At 41.5% G+C, this 21010-nt stretch overlaps 1 protein-coding gene across 1 annotated transcript in view; it reads right to left on the bottom strand.

The window, feature by feature from the left end:
• vps26a (VPS26, retromer complex component A) overlaps positions 1-21010 on the bottom strand; it is a 67465-nt gene that overhangs the window by 11324 nt on the left and 35131 nt on the right. Inside the window, exons 4-8 of the mRNA XM_069900856.1 lie at positions 14625-14781; positions 11464-11628; positions 9152-9258; positions 8986-9054; positions 1538-1680 (exon numbers count right to left, since the gene is read on the bottom strand). Coding sequence (XP_069756957.1) covers positions 1538-1680; positions 8986-9054; positions 9152-9258; positions 11464-11628; positions 14625-14781 — 641 coding nt within the window. The remainder of the gene's footprint in view (positions 1-1537; positions 1681-8985; positions 9055-9151; positions 9259-11463; positions 11629-14624; positions 14782-21010) is intronic.

Here is a 21010-nt window from a genome sequence, read left to right as displayed (position 1 = left end):
CTGTTCTCACTGTTGAATGGCTGAAGCGTACAAATGCTATTTGGAATAATTAGGACAAAATTGCTCACATCCAAAAAACAAATTGTGTTTATTAAAGGCAGGATGTGAAAGATGCAGAGAAAGGATCAGTATATCAGTTGAGTCAGAATTATTTTTGTGTACAAATCAGAACCCAAGTCCAAAAATAGTTAATAAAAACAAAGCAATTAGTTTGTTGATCACACTATTGTAAGGATTGTGAAAATAGTCCTAGCACATTGGGCAGATGGATTATTTAATACTGATAAGGAAATTTATTTGAGCATCAGAATAAAATATTTTAAATATTACTAACTAAAGTAACCAAAACATTTAAAATTCCCTGGATCCAGAGAGCACTAATTATATGACAATAAAGAGATCTTGAATCAACGTGGAATGATATAAATATGCTGATAAGAGTACAGAGGAGATTCACCAGGGAGCAGCCTGGATTGGAGGGCATTAGTTATAGGGAGAGCTGAGATAAGATGAGCTAGTTTTCCCTGGAACAAAGAAAGCTGTAAGGTGACCTTATAGAGGTATATGGTCAATCGTCAGAATTCTTTACCCACAGTAGGGCTATCAAAAGAAGAGGTGAAAGGAAGAAATTTTCAAGGGAATCTGAGGAAAAGGATTTTGAAAAAAATCAAAGTGGTTAAAATCTCAAATGATTTGCCAAAGGTGGTGGTGGAATCAGATACAACTGAAGTTTAAGAGGCACTGGAATTGGAAATTCTGCTGAAGATCCAGCACGTCTCCAGAATGGAGGACCATCGCCTTCCCAAGATCGTGTTATATGGCGAGCTCTCCACTGGCCACCGTGACAGAGGTGCACCAAAGAAAAGGTACAAGGACTGCCTAAAGAAATCTCTTGGTGCCTGCCACATTGACCACCGCCAGTGGGCTGATATCGCCTCAAACCGTGCATCTTGGCGCCTCACAGTTTGGCGGGCAGCAACCTCCTTTGAAGAAGACCGCAGAGCCCACCTCACTGACAAAAGGCAAAGGAGGAAAAACCCAACACCCAACCCCAACCAACCAATTTTCCCCTGCAGCCGCTGCAACCATGTCTGCCTGTCCCGCATCGGACTTGTCAGCCACAAACGAGCCTGCAGCTGACGTGGACTTTTACCCCCTCCTTAAATCTTCGTCCGCGAAGCCAAGCCAAAGAGAAAGAGAATTGGAAAGCCATAGAAGGAGAATGGCATAACATAGGCAAATAAGATTAGTGTTGATGGGCATAAGGGTTGGCATGGACATAGCAAACCTAAAGGTAATTTTTCTGGAGTGTGGTTAGAATCAAATTAAGTGACCATTGTGTGACATCCTTCAAGAGAGCGTGCCTACACGCAACTCATGTAAAAGGGCCAAATCCATAGTATTCAATGCTGTTTGTTGGGTGAATTATTTGACGCAGCAAAGTTGTGCACACAGATAGCATCAAAAGAAGATTTAATGCACACTGCATCTGCCTTTACCATCTGCCCTATACACAACCCTTTATCCTGTGACATACCTGCTGTTTGAAGTACCGCCGGTCTTCTTCGTCAACTAGGACCAAGTTTAAAAAGTAACGAACAGAAAACTTCTTGTTGACATCCCTCATTGTTGGTGTTAGATCATATCCAGCCAAGAAGAGTCTGATTGGAATGGATTCACCTTTATAAATAAAAAGAAGTTTACTTAAGGATGAACACAATAGCTTTAGGTAATACCCGTGATCTACCCATTTCTCCCAAAGACATGGCTTCTTGGGCATTCAAATCCTTTTAGAATGCAGGAATGATTGATGAAGACAAGATGGTAGGCATCTATATAGACTTAAGCAAGGCTGTTGACAAATTTCCACATGGTTGGCTTGTCCAAAAGGTTAGATGTCCCAATGGCAACACTTCTTTGACTAGAATTTTAGATAACTCTTGAATGATTAATTGTCAAAACTAGCCTATACAGACATAGTTGATAGATATTTTCTTCCCCATACATCATCCCAATAGCAAAATTCTAATTGGAAGATATCACCATGATAGCAGCATCTCATTGGTTGACATTATGTTTCAAATCATTTTCGTGTGCAGAAGTGACCAAGGGGAATGAGATCAAACTAAATAATCTAATAAATTCCACCCTAGTTTTATTATTCAGATTGATGCATCAGTTAATATCCCTTCCTCTTCATGAATTGTTACTGTTGCTTCCTGCTAGCCAACTGTAAGCGTCTGGATCCCTTACTCTCAACGTGGAAAAAGATTGGCATGGAAGTGGCAGACTGCAATGTACTCTCTACAGCACTAATTATATTTCATAATGAAGCTCCTCGTTCTATCCCTTTCAGAGGTATTTAAAAGACACGCCATTTCAATTTCTATACACCTCCAACCCAGTTGAAGCTATCTCAACCCCGAAGTAAACAATGGGATAAACATGAAGAGATCCACTTTTAAAAAATCAACCTTGATTAAAATAATGAGAATTGTTAATTTTCTGGCGGTCGTTAATGGATCAGTATTTCTCAGTCACTCTTCAACACTTCTTCTCGTGTTGAAGAGTGACTGAGAAATTCATCTGCTTTTTCTCAAAATCATTACTACTTAAGGCCAGTGTAACATAAATGTGAAGCAAGCACATCGTTGCAGATGCCAGGTTATTCCTTTAAACAAGACAGGGGTCATCCAGAAACCCCCACAAAGAGGAAATTCGTCACATTCAAGTAGAAAAATACAACACAAAAACAGACCCAACATCCATGCTACTGAAATCCCACTCCCCTACATAAGGCCTGCACCCTTCCTATCCCAAACATCTCTCAAACATTGGAACTATCTATCCCCACATCTCTGGCAGGTTATTCCTATCTATGTTAAAAACATATCCCTCGGATCTCCTTTCCTCTCTTTTCACCTTAAACCTGTGTTCTCTAGTTCAAGACTTCTCTGCCCAAAGGAAAAAAAAGATTATGACCATCTCCTTAATTTTATAAACCTCCAAGGTCACCCCATCACTAGTTACATTCTGTCTTTATAAATACAGTCCTCTATTCTAAGCAACATCCTGGTGAATCTCTTCTGCAACCTCTGTATTGATATCTGTAATGCAGAGACCACAGGAATGTACACAATACTCTAAGTGCATGCTAACCAACGGTTTGTATCACTGCAACAAGTCCCTGCCTATGAAGGATGCATACCAAATTTTTATTGCACTACTCCGTCTCCATAAGTTCTCTGAAGGTGGTGATAATGGGCTCTTTACACAGATATGGTTCTGCACAGTTATGTCGCAAAGGTCCTTGCTACTCTATGTCCTACAAGAATACGCCTTCCAAAAGAACATTACTTCAAGTTTTCATTTATTTCTCCACATGTACTTTAACAGGGAGAAAAAATTCTATGTGAGACAGCACACTTAACCACAATTTAAGCAACAACTCCTCATCTTGCACCAGTCACGTGTACTCACTAATACTTTGCCCTACTAATTGTGCAGCTGAATTATTTCTTCAGACAACAGTATAACCAACTCCAAGAGTGGCTCCACTGTTCACAGGGACAAAATCTCACTGCGATAAACTATTAACATAGAACATTACAGCACGGTACAGCCCCTTCAGCCCTCAATGTTATGCCGACCTATATATTCCTTCCAATAAAAAATACATCTAAACTCTTCCTATCTGTTAACCCTCTATTTTTCTTTCATCCATGTACCTATCTAAGAGTCTCTAAAATGCCCCTAATTCTTAAGCCTCCAGCACCATTCCTGGAAAGACATTCAAGGCACCCACAATTCTCTGTGTAAAATAACTTACCCCTCATGTCTCCTCTAAACTTTCCTCTCTTCACTTTGTAGAGATGTCCCCTGATGATTGCTATTCCCACCCTGGCTGTCCACTTTATCTATGCTTCTCAGAATCTTGTTGACTTCTATCAAGACTCCTCTCATCCTTCTTCATTCCAAAGAGAAAAATCTCAGCTCTGCTAACCTTGCCTTAAGACTTATTTTCCAATCCAGGCAACATCCTGGTGAATCTCCTCTGCACTCTCTCCATAGCTTCCACATCTTTCCTATAATGAGATGACCAGGACTGAACACAATTTTCCAAGAGTCATCTCAACAGAGATTTATAGAGTTGCAACATGACTTCCTGTCTCTTGAACTCAATCTTCCTATGATTGAAGCCCAGCTTCCTATAGGCTTTCTTAACTATCCTATCAGCCTGCGCAGCAACCAAGGGATGTATGGATCTGTCCATCCACACTCTTAAGTATCCGACCACTAACCCTGTACTTAGCCTTTTGGTTTAACCTTTCAAAATGCATCATCTCACACTTATCTAGATTGAATTTCATCTGCCCAACTCTGCGTCCTGTCTATATCCTTTTGAAACCTTCATCACTATCCACAACTCTGTCAATCCACAAACTTACTGACCCATCCTTCCACTTCTTTGTCCTGGTCATTTATGAAAATCACAGAGCAGGAGTCCCAGAACAGATCTCTGTGGAACTCCATTTGTCACAGACCTCAAGGCAGAATGCTTTCCATCCACTACTACTCTCTGATTTCTACATGTAAGCCAATTCTGAATCCACAAACCAAGGTTCCATGGATCCCATGACTCATGACTTTCTGAATGAGTCTCTTATGAGGGACCTTGTCAAATGGCTTACTAAAATCCATATTGACCACCTCCACTACCCTACTCTCATCAATTTCTTTTCTTACCTCCTCAAAAAACTGAATTAGGCTCGTGAGGCCCTACCTTCCCTTCACAAAGCCACGCTGACTATCCTTTTTGTTTTGAAAATGTTATTTTTCATTTGCATCAATAACAAATACAGAATAAAAAAATGATGCAAGAGGAATACATAATTTTATATTTTCTCCCCTACCCTCCCTCCCCAAAAAAGTAAGAAAAAAAAGGAAAAGCCTGTCTGAATTAATCATATATCCTTCATTGATTAATTAAATTTCAAATTTACAAATATAATCTTAGACTTTAAATTAACTAGGGTGAGTTGGAGTGGGAGCAGCGGATGCAATAGAGGAACTCTTACAAATAAAATCCATATAAGGTTTCAGAATTTTATAAAAAAAATTTCTGGTTGATTTCATAAATTATATGTTATTTTCTCAGTGTACTATTTTGTAATTCCATTTGCCATCTATTCAACCCCACATTATTGTCGAGTTTCCACGATACGGTCATACTGCTATTGCTGACATTTAAAAACTTCCTCTGATAAATATCTAACTTCAAATCATGAACATCCCCTAACAAATATTTTTGGGTCTTTATGCTGACTCTCCTTGAGGAGACTAAACTTCTCCAAATGTTCATAAATTCTATCCTAAAGAATCCTCCCAATAGTTTACACTCCACTGATGCAAAACTCACCTGTCTATAATTCCCAGGATTCTCTCTGTTACCTTTTTTAAACAAGGGGACCACATTTCCCATTCTCCAACCCTCTAACATCTCCCTGGTGGCCAAGGACGACTCAAAGATTATTGCCAATGCCCAGCTATCTTTTCCCTCCCTTCCCACAGTAACCTGGGGTATATCGCATCTGGCCCCAGGGACTTATCAATCAATGTTTTTAAGAAGATCCAACACTTCCTCTTCCTTAATCTCAACATCATCCAGCACACAAACCTGTTCTATTCCAACCTCACCCTGATCCAGGTCCTTCTCTCTTATAAATACTGAAGCAAAGTATTCATTTAGGACAGGGTTTTTCGACCTTTTTCTTTCCACTCACACACCTCTTTAAGTAGTTCCTATGCCATAAATACTCTGTGATTAGTGAGGGATTGCTTAAGGTGGTATGTGCATGGGAAAAAAGGTTGAGAACCACTGCTCTAGACCCAATTGTTACTGAAATACTTTGCTTGAAAAAAATTGTCATGGGCCTATTTCCTTTGGAGTGATGAAACCGTGCACAAAACGAGTCAATGAGGTATGATTAAAACAGTGGTTTTCAATCTTTTTCTTTCCACCCACATAACACCTTAAGCAATCCCTTACTAATCACAGAGCAACCATGGCATAGGGATTACTTAAAGTGGTATGTGAATGGAAAGAAAAAGGTTGAGAACCACTGATTATAAGACCTCTCCACCTCCTCTGCCTCCAGGCACAGGTTGCCTCCTTTATCCTTAAGCAGCCCCACCTTCATTCTCATCATCCTTCTGTTCTTCACATTCAGAGAATGCCTTAGGGTTCTCCTTAATCCTACCTGTCAAGGCCTTCTAATCCCCCCCTTCGAGTTCTCCAAAGTCCTTTCTTAACTTCCTTCCTAGCTAACATATAATTCTCATGAGCCCTTCCTGTTCTCTGTCTCCTAAATCTAATGCATGACTTCTTCTTCCACTTAACTAGATGTATCACCTGTTTTGTCAACCACAGTTCCCTTTTCCTACCATCATTTCCCTGTTTCAGTGGGGCAAACCTGTCCTGAACCCTGTGCAAGTGAACCCTAAACATCCTTTACATTACTTCTGTGCTTTTGCCCATGAACATCCGTTTCATGCTTCATCCCATTGAAATGAGCCCTTCCCCATTTTAACACTTTCCCATTTTGTCTGGTTTTATCCTTGACTATAGCTATGCAAAAGCTCAGGGAGTTGTGGTCACTATCACCAAAATGCTCCCCCTTTACCCATATTAGATCCTCAAGTCAGCTGGTCCACATCCATTTGACAGGAATCCTCTTGGATGCACCTGACAAATTCAGCCCCATCTGTCCCTCTTTCAGTCAGGAGGTGCCAGTCAATATTAGGGAAATTGAAGTCTCCCACGACAACAACATTTCTGCACCTGCTTGCTTATCTGTTCCTCAGAATCCTGAGGTCTATTTAGGGGCCAAGAGACTACTTCCAACACAGTGATTGCTCCCTTCCTATTTTTGACTTCCACCCACACCAAGTCAGTACACACTCCCTCTAGAGCAGGGGTGTCAAACTCAAATTCACGGAGGGCCAAAATTAAAAACTTGGACTAAGTCGAGGGCCGAACTAAATATTTATTGAAAATGTTCTTGTTCAATAACATCTGCATGTTTTCTCTTCTTTCAACATATGTAATGTTAAACTTTAGGATATAACTTTAGGAGGATAATGTTACAGGTCAGGAGTAGGTAGCTCAAGTTCACCCTTTGCTTGACCTGAGGAAAACATATTTGGTCCCTGTGGAGATGTTGTCAGCATTCACAGGCTGTGTCCATTTTGGCCTGCATCAGGACTCAGCATTTCCTGCTCACTCCTCAGGCTCTAGGCCTCTATTCACTCTCGACCCACCATCCCTCTACCTGACCAGTCCTTTACCCAACCTCTACTCACCCCTCACTCCACTCGCTCTGCCTCTACCCACCCCATCCTATACACGCCCCTCTACTGCCTCTCCCCTCAACCTGTTCCTCCCTCTACCCGTCTCTCACCCTCTAATCACCCCTCCCCTACTCGCCCTGCCCCTCCCCTTTTACCTCTTCCCTATCCACCCCTCCTTCTACTCATCCCTCCCTCTAACTGCCCCTCGCACCACCATAACTTCCCCTGCCCATTACTCCTCACCTACACCCTCTGCCCACCCCTGCTTGCCCACCCACTCAGGCCCAGCGTGCTGCCGATCAGCCTTTGCGGACAGCCACTATCTCTCTCTTCACATGCAGGGCCGAACCAGCCGTCCGTGGGGTCCGCGCGGGTGCAAGCGCTGAAGGCCGTGGCGACCGGGAGAAGTGCGCTCGCGCTGTGGAAGGGCCGTCCGGTGCCAGTCGCGCGGGGCTCGCGCTGCCCAGGGGCCGTGCGCAGCCTGCCATGCCCGTCGCGCCGACAGGCAATCACGGGCGCTCGCCCATCCGCCGCACCGCTCGACAGATGGGAGAAGTGACTGGTTGTGCGGGGAACCTTCCAACTGGCTTGCCGGCTGATGACATCGACAGACTTCTCGTGTTACAATTTCTCGTGTTACAATGGGGAAGGATGTGCAATGAAGGGGGAGGAAGGTGGGGGTGACATTACCAAAAAACAGCATCGGCTCTCGCTGCAGGGCGGGCCACCTCTAATACATTTTTGAAATGATCTTACGGGCCAAATTTGGCCCGCGGGTTGACATGTGTGCTCTAGAGCATCCTCCCTTTCTACAGCTGTGACACTAGGCCTGAGCAGTAATGCAACTCCCCTGCACCAACCCCCCCCCCCCCCCCCCCCCCCACACACCTCCCATCCTGTTCCTTTTAAAACACCTAAACCCCGGTACCTGCATCAGCCAATTATATCCTTACATCAGCCGTCTCAATAATGGCTTCATTGTAATTCCACATACTGATCCATGCACTAAGATCATCTTTTTTCTAATGCTCCTTGCATTGAAATAGACACATTTCAAACCCTCAAACTGACTATGTTTATGCTTCCTCCCCTCTCTATCCTTCCTCACAAACTCTCAACACATTACATCATGCTTTTCACCTTCTACCCTATTCTCTGTACTCACCACCCCCCAACCAAACTAGTCGTATGGGTAAACAGTGGAAAGAATACAGGAAAATAATGAGATCAGGAACTTTCTTCATAGCACCAATGACATCCCCTCCACAACTCATTACTCCTTCCATAGCTAACAACTCCAAATATTCATCATTCAGCACTCCAGATTGGTCCATGAAAGTGGTTAATATATTTGGAAGTATGACAATTATAATTTATATAAACATTTTAACAAAGAACTACCTTGAGACATTTTGCAAAGTCAGGAAAAGGGTCAATGAATGCAGAACTTAGGATAGGCAAGCTCAAGGAGTTTGGCCTTGCATATTTCATTCAACTCTTAAAAAGTGAGCCACACTTTAGATCTATTTCCACTAATACTGAACAGTCCCATTTCTGCTGCTCTCCAGGGACCTGGTTAAATATTTTCTGTTGTTTAGTTGAGGTATGAAAACAATTTACAGTTATGTTCCTCACCTTTAACAGGGGCTCCATCCATTATTTCATACTTGGCAATAGTTTCTGTCTCAGTAGTTGTACTGGGCCCTTTTAAAAAAAAATAACATATCAGGCAACGATGTAATTAATGACACAAGGTGTCTATCACAGCAGGAATGTCCCATATTCTCATTGTCACCCTTACCAATTCCAGTAATCTCTTTTTTGATCATCTGAAGCTCCATGTGCTGGATTTTGATTCTCACCAACAAAAAGTAGATCTTACCAACAATCACATCCTTCAAGTGATATCTAAAAAAGAATTAAAGCAATATAGGATCAATAGCTCAAGGCCAAGATGGGCAATTTTATATGCACTGCATAAACACTTAATGCAGTTATAATTAAGAGATTTTAAATTTGAAGTGTCAACTTCTACAAATCTGGTATATTTCTAACATTTCATTAATTGCATTTTATATCTCAAGTACGTTTAGTCTGATAGTACAGTTTAAAATGTTTTTTGTAGCAGACAGAAGTTTGTGGCAGGCAGCCCAGGCTGTGAAGCAAAAGGGTAATGGATGATGTGCCTTCTGTTTACTGCAACCTTGAGCTTACAAGTTTTACAACACAAAATCTGCTTTTCATTGTGAACACAAGAAAAATGGAACGAGCAACACACAGAACATTAAAACACAAGGCAGATGGTGTAAGAGGCTAAATAGATATATACTCCATTTCTTAGTAGGATCAAAGTAAATCTTTTATTTAAGCAACACCTTGCACTACATATTACATGGTTCCTTCGATCTCCAAAAATCTAATTGTGGTCTTGAGCATGCGGAGCAAATGCGCATCCACTGGCCTCTTCTCACATCAGTCCTGAATCACTGGTTCTTTATTTTAAGACTCTCACTCCTGGTTCTAGACAGTAGAATGTACATAGAGCATAGATGTTGTGCCGACCATTATATCCCTTCCCAAAAAAAAGTACTAAGCCCTCCCTACCCCGTAACCCTCTATTTTTCTTTCATCCATGTGTCTAAGGTCTCTTAAATGCCCCCAATGTTTCAGCCTCCACCACCATCCCTGGCAGGGCATTCCAGGCACCCACAACTCTCTGTGTAAAAAAAAAAACACCCCTAATGTCTCCCATAAACTTACCTCCCTTAACTTTGAATATATGTCCTCTGGTGTTTGCCAATTCTTTCCTAGGAAACAGGTGCTGTTCACCCTATTTATGCCTCTCATAATCTTGTAGACCTCTATCAAAGGCTCCAAAGAGAAATGTCCTAGCTCTGCTAACCTTGCCTCAAAAGACCCAATCCAGACACCAACCTGGTAAATCTCCTCTGAACCCTCTTCATAGCTTCTACATCCTTCCTATAATGGGGTGACCAGAACTGAACACAATACCCTAAGAATGGTCTTACCAAAGATTTGTAGAGTTGTAACATGGCCTCTCTACTCCTGAATTCAATCCCCCTACTAATGAAGCCCAGCCACCCATAGACCTTAACTATCCTATCAACCTGTGTGGTGACCTTGAGGGATGTATGGATTTGCAACCCAAGATCCCTCTGTTCATCCACACTCTTAAGTAACTGACCATTAACCCTGCACTCGGCCTTCTGGTTTGACCTTCCAAAGTGCATCACCTCACACTTATTCAGATTGAAATCCATCTGCAACTTTTCTGCCCAGCTCTCCATCCTGTCTATATCAGCTTGTAACCTTTGACAGCCTTCAGTTCCATCCACAACTCTTCCAACCTTCGTGTCATCTGCAAACTTACTGAACCTCTTCATCCAGGTCGTTCATAAAAATCACAAACAGCAGGGGTTCCAGAACAGATCTCTGTGGCACTCCACTAGTCATTGACCTCCAGGCAGAAGGAGCACATATACTGTGCTCCTTTCCAAATCTGCATTTGGCAAAGAGGTGGACGAGGACAGCGTGCTTTGAGGTTGATGCTCCGTCATGCAGGAAGGATGGGATCAAGTTGCAGCTGATGGAAATGACGAAGAAGGATGTGCTGGATTTGGAGGCGGGTTGTTTGGGTGAAAGAGTGGAGCTCTGAGAGACAGATTGAGGAGATAGCTCTGCTGACCACAGTACAGAAGAAGCTGCAATGCTTGAAAAAGGAAAACATTTCAGATGTCCTGAAATGGAAGGGTTCATCTTGAGAGCATATGGAGAAACTGGGAGAAAGAAATGGCATCCTTACTAGAGACCAGGTGGGAGGTAGCAGTCAGTTTGTATTAAATGCTGGGTGTGAGAAGTGTCAGAAAAGGTCCGAGTGAATTTCAGAGCAGGGTGGAGATTAGTAACTGAGTTGGTAAAATTGACAAGTTCTGCAGAGGAACAGAGGAAAGAGTTGGTGGGTTGGTGCCAGGGTAGGTTCAGAACAAACACTGCTCCACATCGCCCAACAAAAAGGCAAATCACATCTTCTAACTCAGAGCAAGTTTTAAAAAAAATCAAATCTAACAGTAAAGAAGAACTGAATTGACTCACTTTGACTTATTGTATTCAAACTCTATGTGTAAGCAGTCTTCAATGCCAACTTCCATTTTGATGGAGTTGTTGACATCTGGGTAGGTGGCAAGCTGGTGCACAATCAGATCATATTCCTTTACCAGGTCAGTCAGACTCCGGACTAATGTCACTTTCAAAAAGTATCTGAGGAGAAATTAGATTATTAAAAATCACTGGTCTGCAGGTTACATTGAAAAATGGAATGCCAAAAATACTGCTTAAAGTGAAAAGTCAACATTTTGACAAATAGGTTGGTACTTATAAGGTACCAACAGTTCTATATACCTAATCATGAGCAATGAAAAGTCAGATCCAATTATTTAACAAATGGTACAATCTTGGAATTTCACTGCACCTCATTGATTCAATCAGAGCCAAGCATATTTGTTAAACATACTCTAACATTAGATATTTAGTAGCTTTAAGCACTGAAATATCTCCACTATTTAAGAGTGAAGGTGTGGCATAGATTAAGGTACCAGGCCTCCTTAAATGTGCTGCTTGGTTCCTCTCAGTAGATTAGCTGTTAAAACATCAAAGGCCAGAGGGAATATTGCAGGGGCTTTGCACTCCTACAAGGTGAACTATGTGGGATGGTGGGGTGACAACAATCTCGCAATTCACCCTGGTGCCCTCTGTTCACCTACAAATCTTCCCTGCATGTTATGGGATTTTAAGTAGAGGACAGCATTAGGACCGTGTACCTCCCAAATATTCAGGAGCTTTTAAACAATAGCAAAGAAAACCAGTCAACCGATTAGAAGAGAGAGAAATCGGGCAGTGATCTTAATGGTTTATTTTATTGATACAGCCCTTCTGGCCTATATCTCCCAATTAACCTATCAATCCCATATATTTTGGAGAGTGGAGGAAATCAGAGCACCTGGTGGAAACCCACACCTGTCACAGGGAGAAGATACAAATTCCTTAAACATAATGCCGGATTTCCTCGGGCTAATGGTGCTGTAATAGCGTTGTGCTAACTGTGCCACTGAAGGAGCACAACAGTAAATTATTTCTAAAATATTATCATTATTTTAACAGACATATAGCAGCCAATGTGCACACAACAAGATCTCATAACAACCAGTAGATAAAGGGAAAAGTCGAACAATATCTATGGAAGAAGAAACCAGTTCATGTTTCAAGATGAAGGGTCTTCAACCTGCAGTGTTCACTGGTTTCTCCAACACATATTGCTTCCCTCACCAAGTTTGTCCAGCATTTTTGATTTTGAATGAGAGAAATAGACTTGATTGGATATTTTTGTGATGACAGTGGAGACATCAATATTTAAAACTCTTCTGTTGTTCTAGGAATAGTGTCATGGCTTGAGGTCTTCGCTTAATAAATTATACAAAAGGCAGCATTGTTATCAGGATAACTCCCCTCAGTATGCCTCAATTTAATATACATACATCTGGAACAGGGAAAGAATGTATACCTTCTTTTTCTAACTGGGGTTAACCTACAATTCAGATACTGTATCTTTTAGTATTAATTTTTTTTTAAATTTAGACATACAGCACAGTAACAGGCCATTTTGGCCCATGAGCCCGTGCCACCCAATTACCCTACAACCCCTGTACATTGTTGAATGGTAGAAGGAAACATAAGTGTCGGGGAAAATCTATGCAGACACAGGGAGTACATACCAACTCCTTACAGACAGCACGGGATTCAAACCCCGGTCCCGATCACTGGCACTATAACAGCATTGCACTAACCTGCTGCCCCGCATTGGAATTTCCTTGCTTTATAATATTTTGGTACCACCATCACCCGAAAAGAAAATGGTTCAAAGAGTCAGTGACACAGTAGTGTATAGTTAATGCCATGGCTTCACAGCTGCAAGGATCCAAGTTGGATCTGTGTAGCATTTGCATTGTTCTCCCCCGGGTGTCTGGTTTCCTACATGACCCAAAGAGCTGCTGATAGGTTCATTAGATGCATTAAGTTACCTTTAGCATAGATGGCAGCAGGTGAATTGATGGAGTCAATGGGTACATGAGGAGAAGAATTTTTACAGGGAAATAACTGGATTAATGGAAATGCTGAGAGTTGACATAGAATTGATATTCTGAATGGCCTTCCACATTATGAAAAAAAATAACATCCAACACTATCTTAGTCTGTTCGGCAACATTGAATTTGCTGCTTAAGCACAAGATACCCTGAGACATTTTAATGGGTTTTGTGTATCAACCAGCCCTGTTTCACTGGCCCAAAACAAAAATGCCTTTTCCATTAACTGTAGAATTCCCTCATTCAGAAAAGAATCAATGACAGCACCTTCAGGAAACAATTAGAATGAATGGTATAGATGCAAAATTGAAAATATATTTCAATGCTCATTACCTCAGGACAAAAATAAAAGCATTATCAAGATACTTTCTAAATTCTCAACTACATTAACAGATTCCTAATACTGCAATGCATGAGTTTGATAAAAGGGACAAAAGTCTTATCAATCTCTTCCAGCCCCAGGCAGCATCACCTTAAAGTGTAAAACACATAGCGAGTGTGGCAATGAGCCACACAGATTCCATTCCCTACAGCAAGAAAATGCACATACTGGAAATCTGAAATTAAATAAAAACAAACGTTTGCAAACATTCAGGAGGCAAAGCAGCACCCATGGAGAGAGAAACAGATGTAACACTTCAGATCAATGACTTTTCATCTGTTTTTACTGTGTACTGTTTTACAGTCTGGTCTTAAATGACAATAAAGTATCATATCATATCTGTTCTGATTTCCAGCATATGCAGATTTTTTATAATTATTTCAGGGTCAACTGCTCTTCTAATGCTGATTATACAAAACTTATGTGGAAGCCCTTCCACAATGGCCCCCAGTAGGATAGGCAAGTTGGGGGCAGTGGGTGAAGGAGAAGCAAATCGATTTTAAAACTTTTTTCCCTCTGTGGTGCGAAAGATCAGCTTAAAAGTAAAAAAAAAATATGGGGATCAGCCCCAATATCACAAAAGATTATTTAGTAACATCTTCCCATGGTTTCCGACGCACTACCATGACTGAATAGTCCTAAAGAAATACAACTTGAAGAACTGAGGAAGAGAAATTGAAGTGTGCACAAAGGTCTCGTATCAAATAGGTTAAACACAATTGAAAATTGTTACCTTAGTCTGACATTGACCCCAATATATGATTCATAAGGCTTTTCCACCTGCATGAATTCAAAGTCATAGGTCCTGCTCTGTGTCAACTCTCCAGGTAAGGCCAGTTCCTTCACTAGGTTCACAAACTCGTGTGTGTTACTTTTATCACTAAATAGCTCTGCAATGGAAAAATGAGGGTTACAACTTCAGGTCAAACTTTTCTCTCCAAAACCACTACTTGAATGCATAGCAATAAATCCACAGATTAATAAGTCAAAGCTCACATGTTGGAACTGTGATTAGCCACCATCATTTAACCTAAAACAAAAATCACATGAACAATTATTGCACCCCATTTTAAAATTCACACCAGTGTTTGGAAACAGGGTATGAAAAGTGGAGAAGGGGACAGGGTACTTAAAGAAGATCTGCTAAAGAGTGAAAATATACAAAGAGCCATCAATGTTTGTCACAATTCATAACAGGGATCTTAGCGTGGGCTCTTCTGGCCAAAAAAATAAATATTGAGCAGAAGATTTTGTGTCAAGGCAACAGAGAAGTCACTTACAGGATTTGTGAGGGGCAGACATAATCCCTCCCTACAAAAACTGCATTTGTATTTTTGATATGAAGAAGTTGACACAGGGAATAAGGATTGAACATAAAATCTGAAGTTGCTGGAGATGCTCAGGAAGAGTTCAGGCAGCACAGGTGACAAGATCAAATTTTCAGATCCAGGACTTTTCAGTTGAATTGACAAAAGTAATACTTTAAGGTCTGGGGAATGGAGGAAGGAACACTTGTATTGTGCAGCTCTGTAGTTCTTTGGGATAGACTCAGTAGAGATCAAGAAATGCTACAGGCCATCAGAACCATTTTACACCATGTCCTGTAACCTTGTGTTGTCAGAGATCCTGTTCCTTTCTTTCAAGCTCAAAGGTTTAATGAGTATAAAGAACATGATGAATGTGACCTAAAATCATGACACAGTCTGGAGTAGCTGCAGCATAGGAATATGTAAACTCCAAACAGCAAATGTACATGCTTCCCATAACTAGCAGATTAGATCAATGTCTACAGCCAGTTGTGAGTAATGCCTAATGAGAGATTTCAAAACAACTCTTTCTCCTCACCCAATGATGCTCAAGTGCAGGTCAAATTCCAAAACCAGAAGGGCCAAAATCTTGCCAAAGGAACTGAGCTCCAGAGGGAAGGTGAGAATGAAAGCCTTTGACATTGACAACTTTTGATTCAATCAAATATGGCATGAAGGAGCTCTGGTGAAATTGAAATCAAGGGGAAAACTCTATTGACTGGAGTCCTAGCTTGCGCAAAAGAAGATTAGATGCCCCAGCCCCAACCATTGAGGGCAGTGTATGAGGCTGAAGAAACTATTGGTGCCATATAACTAAAGCATGGAGAGGCTTGGAATGCGTCAGGGACTATACAAAGTTGGGGAGGAATTCAATTCTGAAATTGTAGCTGAAGAAAAAAAAAGTTTGAAAGTTATCACCAATTAGCAGATAGGCCACATGTCAGAGAACAACACCGGAGGTGGAAGGTAACAATACAGGTAGAGTCTTACATTGGTTGAGAAACCTTAAAAGGTGTATAAACAATGACAGTTTTTCTACTGTTGTAGAGCTGGTCATATGACCGAGTCCTTTAAAACTGTGAGAAGATGGTATGTCTTTGAGAATGATCACAGAGTTTCATATTAACCAGTGGATGGTCTTATAGTAAGATCACCTGGAAATGAAATACAATGTTGGGAAATGTTCCAACATGCCCTTTGCTTGAAAAAAAAACAGGCAGGCTATTTTATAAATGGATAGAACATTAAAAATACCCAAATGCAAAGGGACCTGGAAGTGCCTGTTCAGAACAGTCTGAAGTTAAACTTGCAGGTTGAGACGGTGGTGAAGAAGGGAAATGCAATGCTGACGTTCATTTCCAGAAGAATAGGATACAAGAACAGGAATGTGATGTTGTAAGGCACTGGTGAGACCTCACTTGGAGTATTGTGAGCAGATTTGGGCTCCTCATTTAAGAAAAGATGTGCTGACGTTGGAGAGGGTTCAGAGGAGGTTCACAAGGATGATTCACGGAATGAAATATCATATGAGGAGCGTTTGACTGTTCTTGGCCTGCACTCGTTGGAATTTAGGAGAATGAAGGGGGAACTCAGAAATATTTTGAATATTGAAAGGTGTGTACAGAGTAGATGTAGAAAGGTGGGAGAGTATAGGACAAGAAGGCACAACTTTAGCATAAAAGGATATCCACATAGAACAGAGATGCAGAGGAATTTCTTTTGACATTGGGTGATGAATCTGTGGGATTTGTTGCCACAGGCAGTTGTGGAAGCCAGGTCATTGGATTTATTTAAGACAGTGATTGACAAGTTCTTGATTAGCCAGGGCATTAAAGGTTATGGAGAGAAGGCCATGCAGTGGGGCTGAATGGGAAAATGAATCAATTCATGATTAAATGGCAGAACAGAATCAATGGGCTGAATAGCCTATTCCATCTCCTTCATCTTATGGTCTTAAGGAATGACCATCTGTAGTACTCCAAACTACTCCTCCTTTCTGATCCCAACCAATGAAGGCATTATCCAGTATGCATTTTTTACCTCCTCATCTATCTGTGCTGCTGCTCTTAGGGATCCTTCTTCATGTACTTGGATGTCCTTGTTCCTCAGCACTTCCTACTGTCCTAACATTCATTGTGTATATCCTAGTCCTCCCAAAACGTAGTACAACACTTTTTAAATGTTTTAATTATTTTTTTTTAGACATACAGCACTGTAACAGGCCAATTCAGCCCTATGAGTCCATGCCACCCAAATTATACCCCATTAACCTCCACCCCTCATGTATTTTGAATGGTGGGAGTAAACCAGAGCCCCTGGAGAAAACCCACATAGACACAGGGAGAACGTACAAAACTCCTTACAGACAGCATGGGATTCAAACACAGGTCCAGTTCCAATCACTGGCATTGCCAACCAAAACCATCTGCTGTCTCTATGCTTGTCTTGCCAACTGATGAGTATTGTACTGTAGCTCAAGACCGTCCTTGCAACAGCAATATACCAATCTTTGCTATTTGTGAATTTGCCAGTTGTCCATTTACATCCATATTGGTGATGTGTGCAGCAAACACCAAAAGGTCCCAGCAGCAATTCCTGTGTACATCACTGGCCACAGGTTTCCAATTGCAAAAATCAACCCTTGACCATTCATTCTGTCTCTTATCATGAAGTTATCCAAATTGCCCTAGATCCTTTGGGCTCTTGCCTTTTGGACTTGTCATCTATATGGAACTATGGGAAAAGGCTTACTCAAGTCAAGTCAACTTTATTTATCGTTCATACCATACTCGCACTGTAGGATGAGATAACGTTTTTCCAGAACCACAGAGCATATTTTTACATAGATGTAAATTAGAAAAGCAGTTAACACATTAAAATATTATGGTATTAAGATGTATGCCCTGTAAGTCCATGGCATACTATCCATATCTGTACTGGGAGTTCAGCAGCCTGAAGACTTGGGGGGAAAAATCTGTTTCCCACTCTGGACTTAAGGCCCCGAGTGCTTCAGTACCTCCTACCAGATGGCAGAAGGGAAAACAGTTTATATGTGGGAAGTGTGGAGTCTTTCACAATGTTTATTGCTTTCCGCCTGCATCAAGTGTAGAATATGTCCTTCATTCCTTTATGCGAGGAAAAGGTTCCTCAATGATCTTTTCCGCTGGTTTCACTATCCTCTGCAGGGTCCTTTACGGTCTGTGGTGGTACAGCTTCCAAACCAGGCGGTGATGCAGTTGCACAGGATGCTCTCAATACATTCTCTGTAGAATGTAGTAAAGATAGAGGGTGGGAGATGAATTTTCCTCAGCCTTCGCAGAAAATAGAGGGCTGCTGACCATGGAGAAGGTGTTAAGGGACAAGATGACATTCTCTGCCAGATGCTCGCTTGCCCATGCCCTAGCCATCTGCCCATCCGAGCACCCAGTGCCCCAAACACCATCTCTTGCCTTGGCCACCTGTCCATCTGAGCTCCCGACGGCCCAAACACAGACTTACCACCCGGTCCCAGCCAGTCAAGCTCCCAAGGCCTCAATCAACGCAAGTGCTAACCGCAGTCAAAAGTAGTATGCACATAATAGCCGACCCCCTAAATTTTACCCTAAAAATTGGTCCCCAAACTTGATTATAACATGAGTATAAATGGTATAGATCCCCATGTCTTCATGTGCAACTTCATCTTTTCCCTCAGAAGTTTCCCCAGTCATTTCCCTATTATTGTTAAACTAACTGGCCTACAATTATCTGGTTTACTATTTCTGCTTTTGTATAAAATTATTAGTTTTGCTCTCCTTTAGGGAATATACCTTTAAATCCACTAAATCATCTTTAATCAGAATTTGTTATAAACTTCACCATCCCCCTCTTTAAATTTCCCACTCAATGAACTAAGTCACAGAGATGATTTAACATGATAATTAATGCTCCAGCCAACAACAGTGCAGACAAAACCTCAACTGATTTAATTTCATTCATCTGATTACCAGAATGTCTCCTTTTCCTACCCACATGAAGGTGTTCCAAATGCTGAATCAACATCCCATGGAACATGAATGTTAATCATCACACAGTTGATGAGTATTGTTCAGAAAAGATGCTCAGCATTAAGGTTTGAGAACAGTAGCTCTCATTTTAACACAGTCAAAATTAATTCTGTGGTAAATGCATTAAATAGACATAACTGATAAAACTTCAAAGTCATTTGAGCTCATTGGAAATTCATGGTTTTGGAGGTCTTTTTTTTAAAATGAGACTTGTTTAGGTTGCCAGCTATTTTAACTGTATCACTGTTGCCTGGATGGTGGCTTGAAATTCTTTACAGAAATTATGAGTAAAGCAGGGACATAGACCAGAAGGAGAGGAAAACAAAATCTGCAGGTGCTGGCGTCCAGTGCAATGTGCTGGGAGTACAAGTTACGCAGCAGGAGTAAAAGGCAGTCAACATTTCCAGACTGAGCCCTTCATAAAGAATATCAAAAATCAGGCTTCATTCAGAGTTGGCTGTCTTTTACCTCCTATGAATGCTGTATGATCTGCTGAGTTCCTCCAGCATTTATGTATACTTTTTCTTTGGCTTGGCTTCGCGGACGAAGATTTATGGAGGGGGTAAAAAGTCCACGTCAGCTGCAGGCTCGTTTGTGGCTGACAAGTCCGATGCGGGACAGGCAGACACGATTGCAGCGGTTGCAAGGGAAAATTGGTTGGTTGGGGTTGGGTGTTGGGTTTTTCCTCCTTTGCCTTTTGTCAGTGAGGTGGGCTCAGTATACTACACACAAAAAGAAAAACAGGCCTTGACACAACATAACTTGATGGCACCACCTGGACTTGGTTTGACAAACTCATCTCAGAACACTTAATCTTGGATCAGATTAGGAATCAGAATTTATTATCACGAACGAGTCAAGAAATTCAGTGTTTGCCACAGCATCATAATGCAAGCATTCATATGCACCACCTTACAGCAATAAACAAAAAAAATAGTGCACGAAAAGTAAGGCAGTATCTTTGGTTCATTGACTATTCAGGAGTCTGATGGTAGTGGAGAAGAAGCTGTCCTTGTGCCGCTGAGTGCTTGTCTTTAGGCTCCTGTACCTTTTCCCCGATGGTAGCAGAATGATGAGGACATGGCCTGGGTGGCGGGGGTCTTTAAGGATAGAGGTTGCTTTTTTAAGACATTGCTTCTTGTAGATGTCCTGGATGGAGTGGTCTGGTGCCTGTGATGTCACAGGCCGAGTTAACAACCCTCTGGAGTTTATTCTTGTCCTGAGAGTTGGCGCCTCCATACCAGGCAGTGATGCAACTACCCAGAATGCTCTCCATGATACACCTGTAGAAGTTTTTGAGAGTCTTCAGTAACATACCAAATCACTTCAAGCACATCAAAAAATATAACCTCTGGCAAGCCTTCTTTGTGATTCCATCGACATGGAAGCTCCAGAACAGATCTTGGAGATGTTAACACCCAGGAATTTAAAGTTCTTGACCCTTTCCACGACTGAGGCCTCAATGAGGATAAGTCCCCTGACTTCCTCCTGAAGACCACAATCATCTCCTTGGTTTTGCTAACATTGAGCACAAGGTTGTTGGCGAGACACCGGTCAACAATCTGATCTGATTCTGAGTTAAAAGAAATCTATCTCGTCTCTTGCTCATTCACAAATGTGTTTCTGAACTCAAAACTTGACTTAGTCATCATTTCAAGCAGGTCAAGATGCCAAGGACATTACTGCAAGCTACTAAGTCTTAATTGTGTGCTTTCCCATTGTCTACAATGGGAAATCTGCCACCTTTGTGGCATTCTGATATTTAGAGT

The sequence above is a fragment of the Narcine bancroftii genome, chromosome 10 (genome assembly GCF_036971445.1).
Source record: "Narcine bancroftii isolate sNarBan1 chromosome 10, sNarBan1.hap1, whole genome shotgun sequence".
Taxonomy (NCBI): Eukaryota; Metazoa; Chordata; class Chondrichthyes; order Torpediniformes; family Narcinidae; genus Narcine; species Narcine bancroftii.
This window is presented reverse-complemented; position numbering and strand designations above follow the sequence as displayed.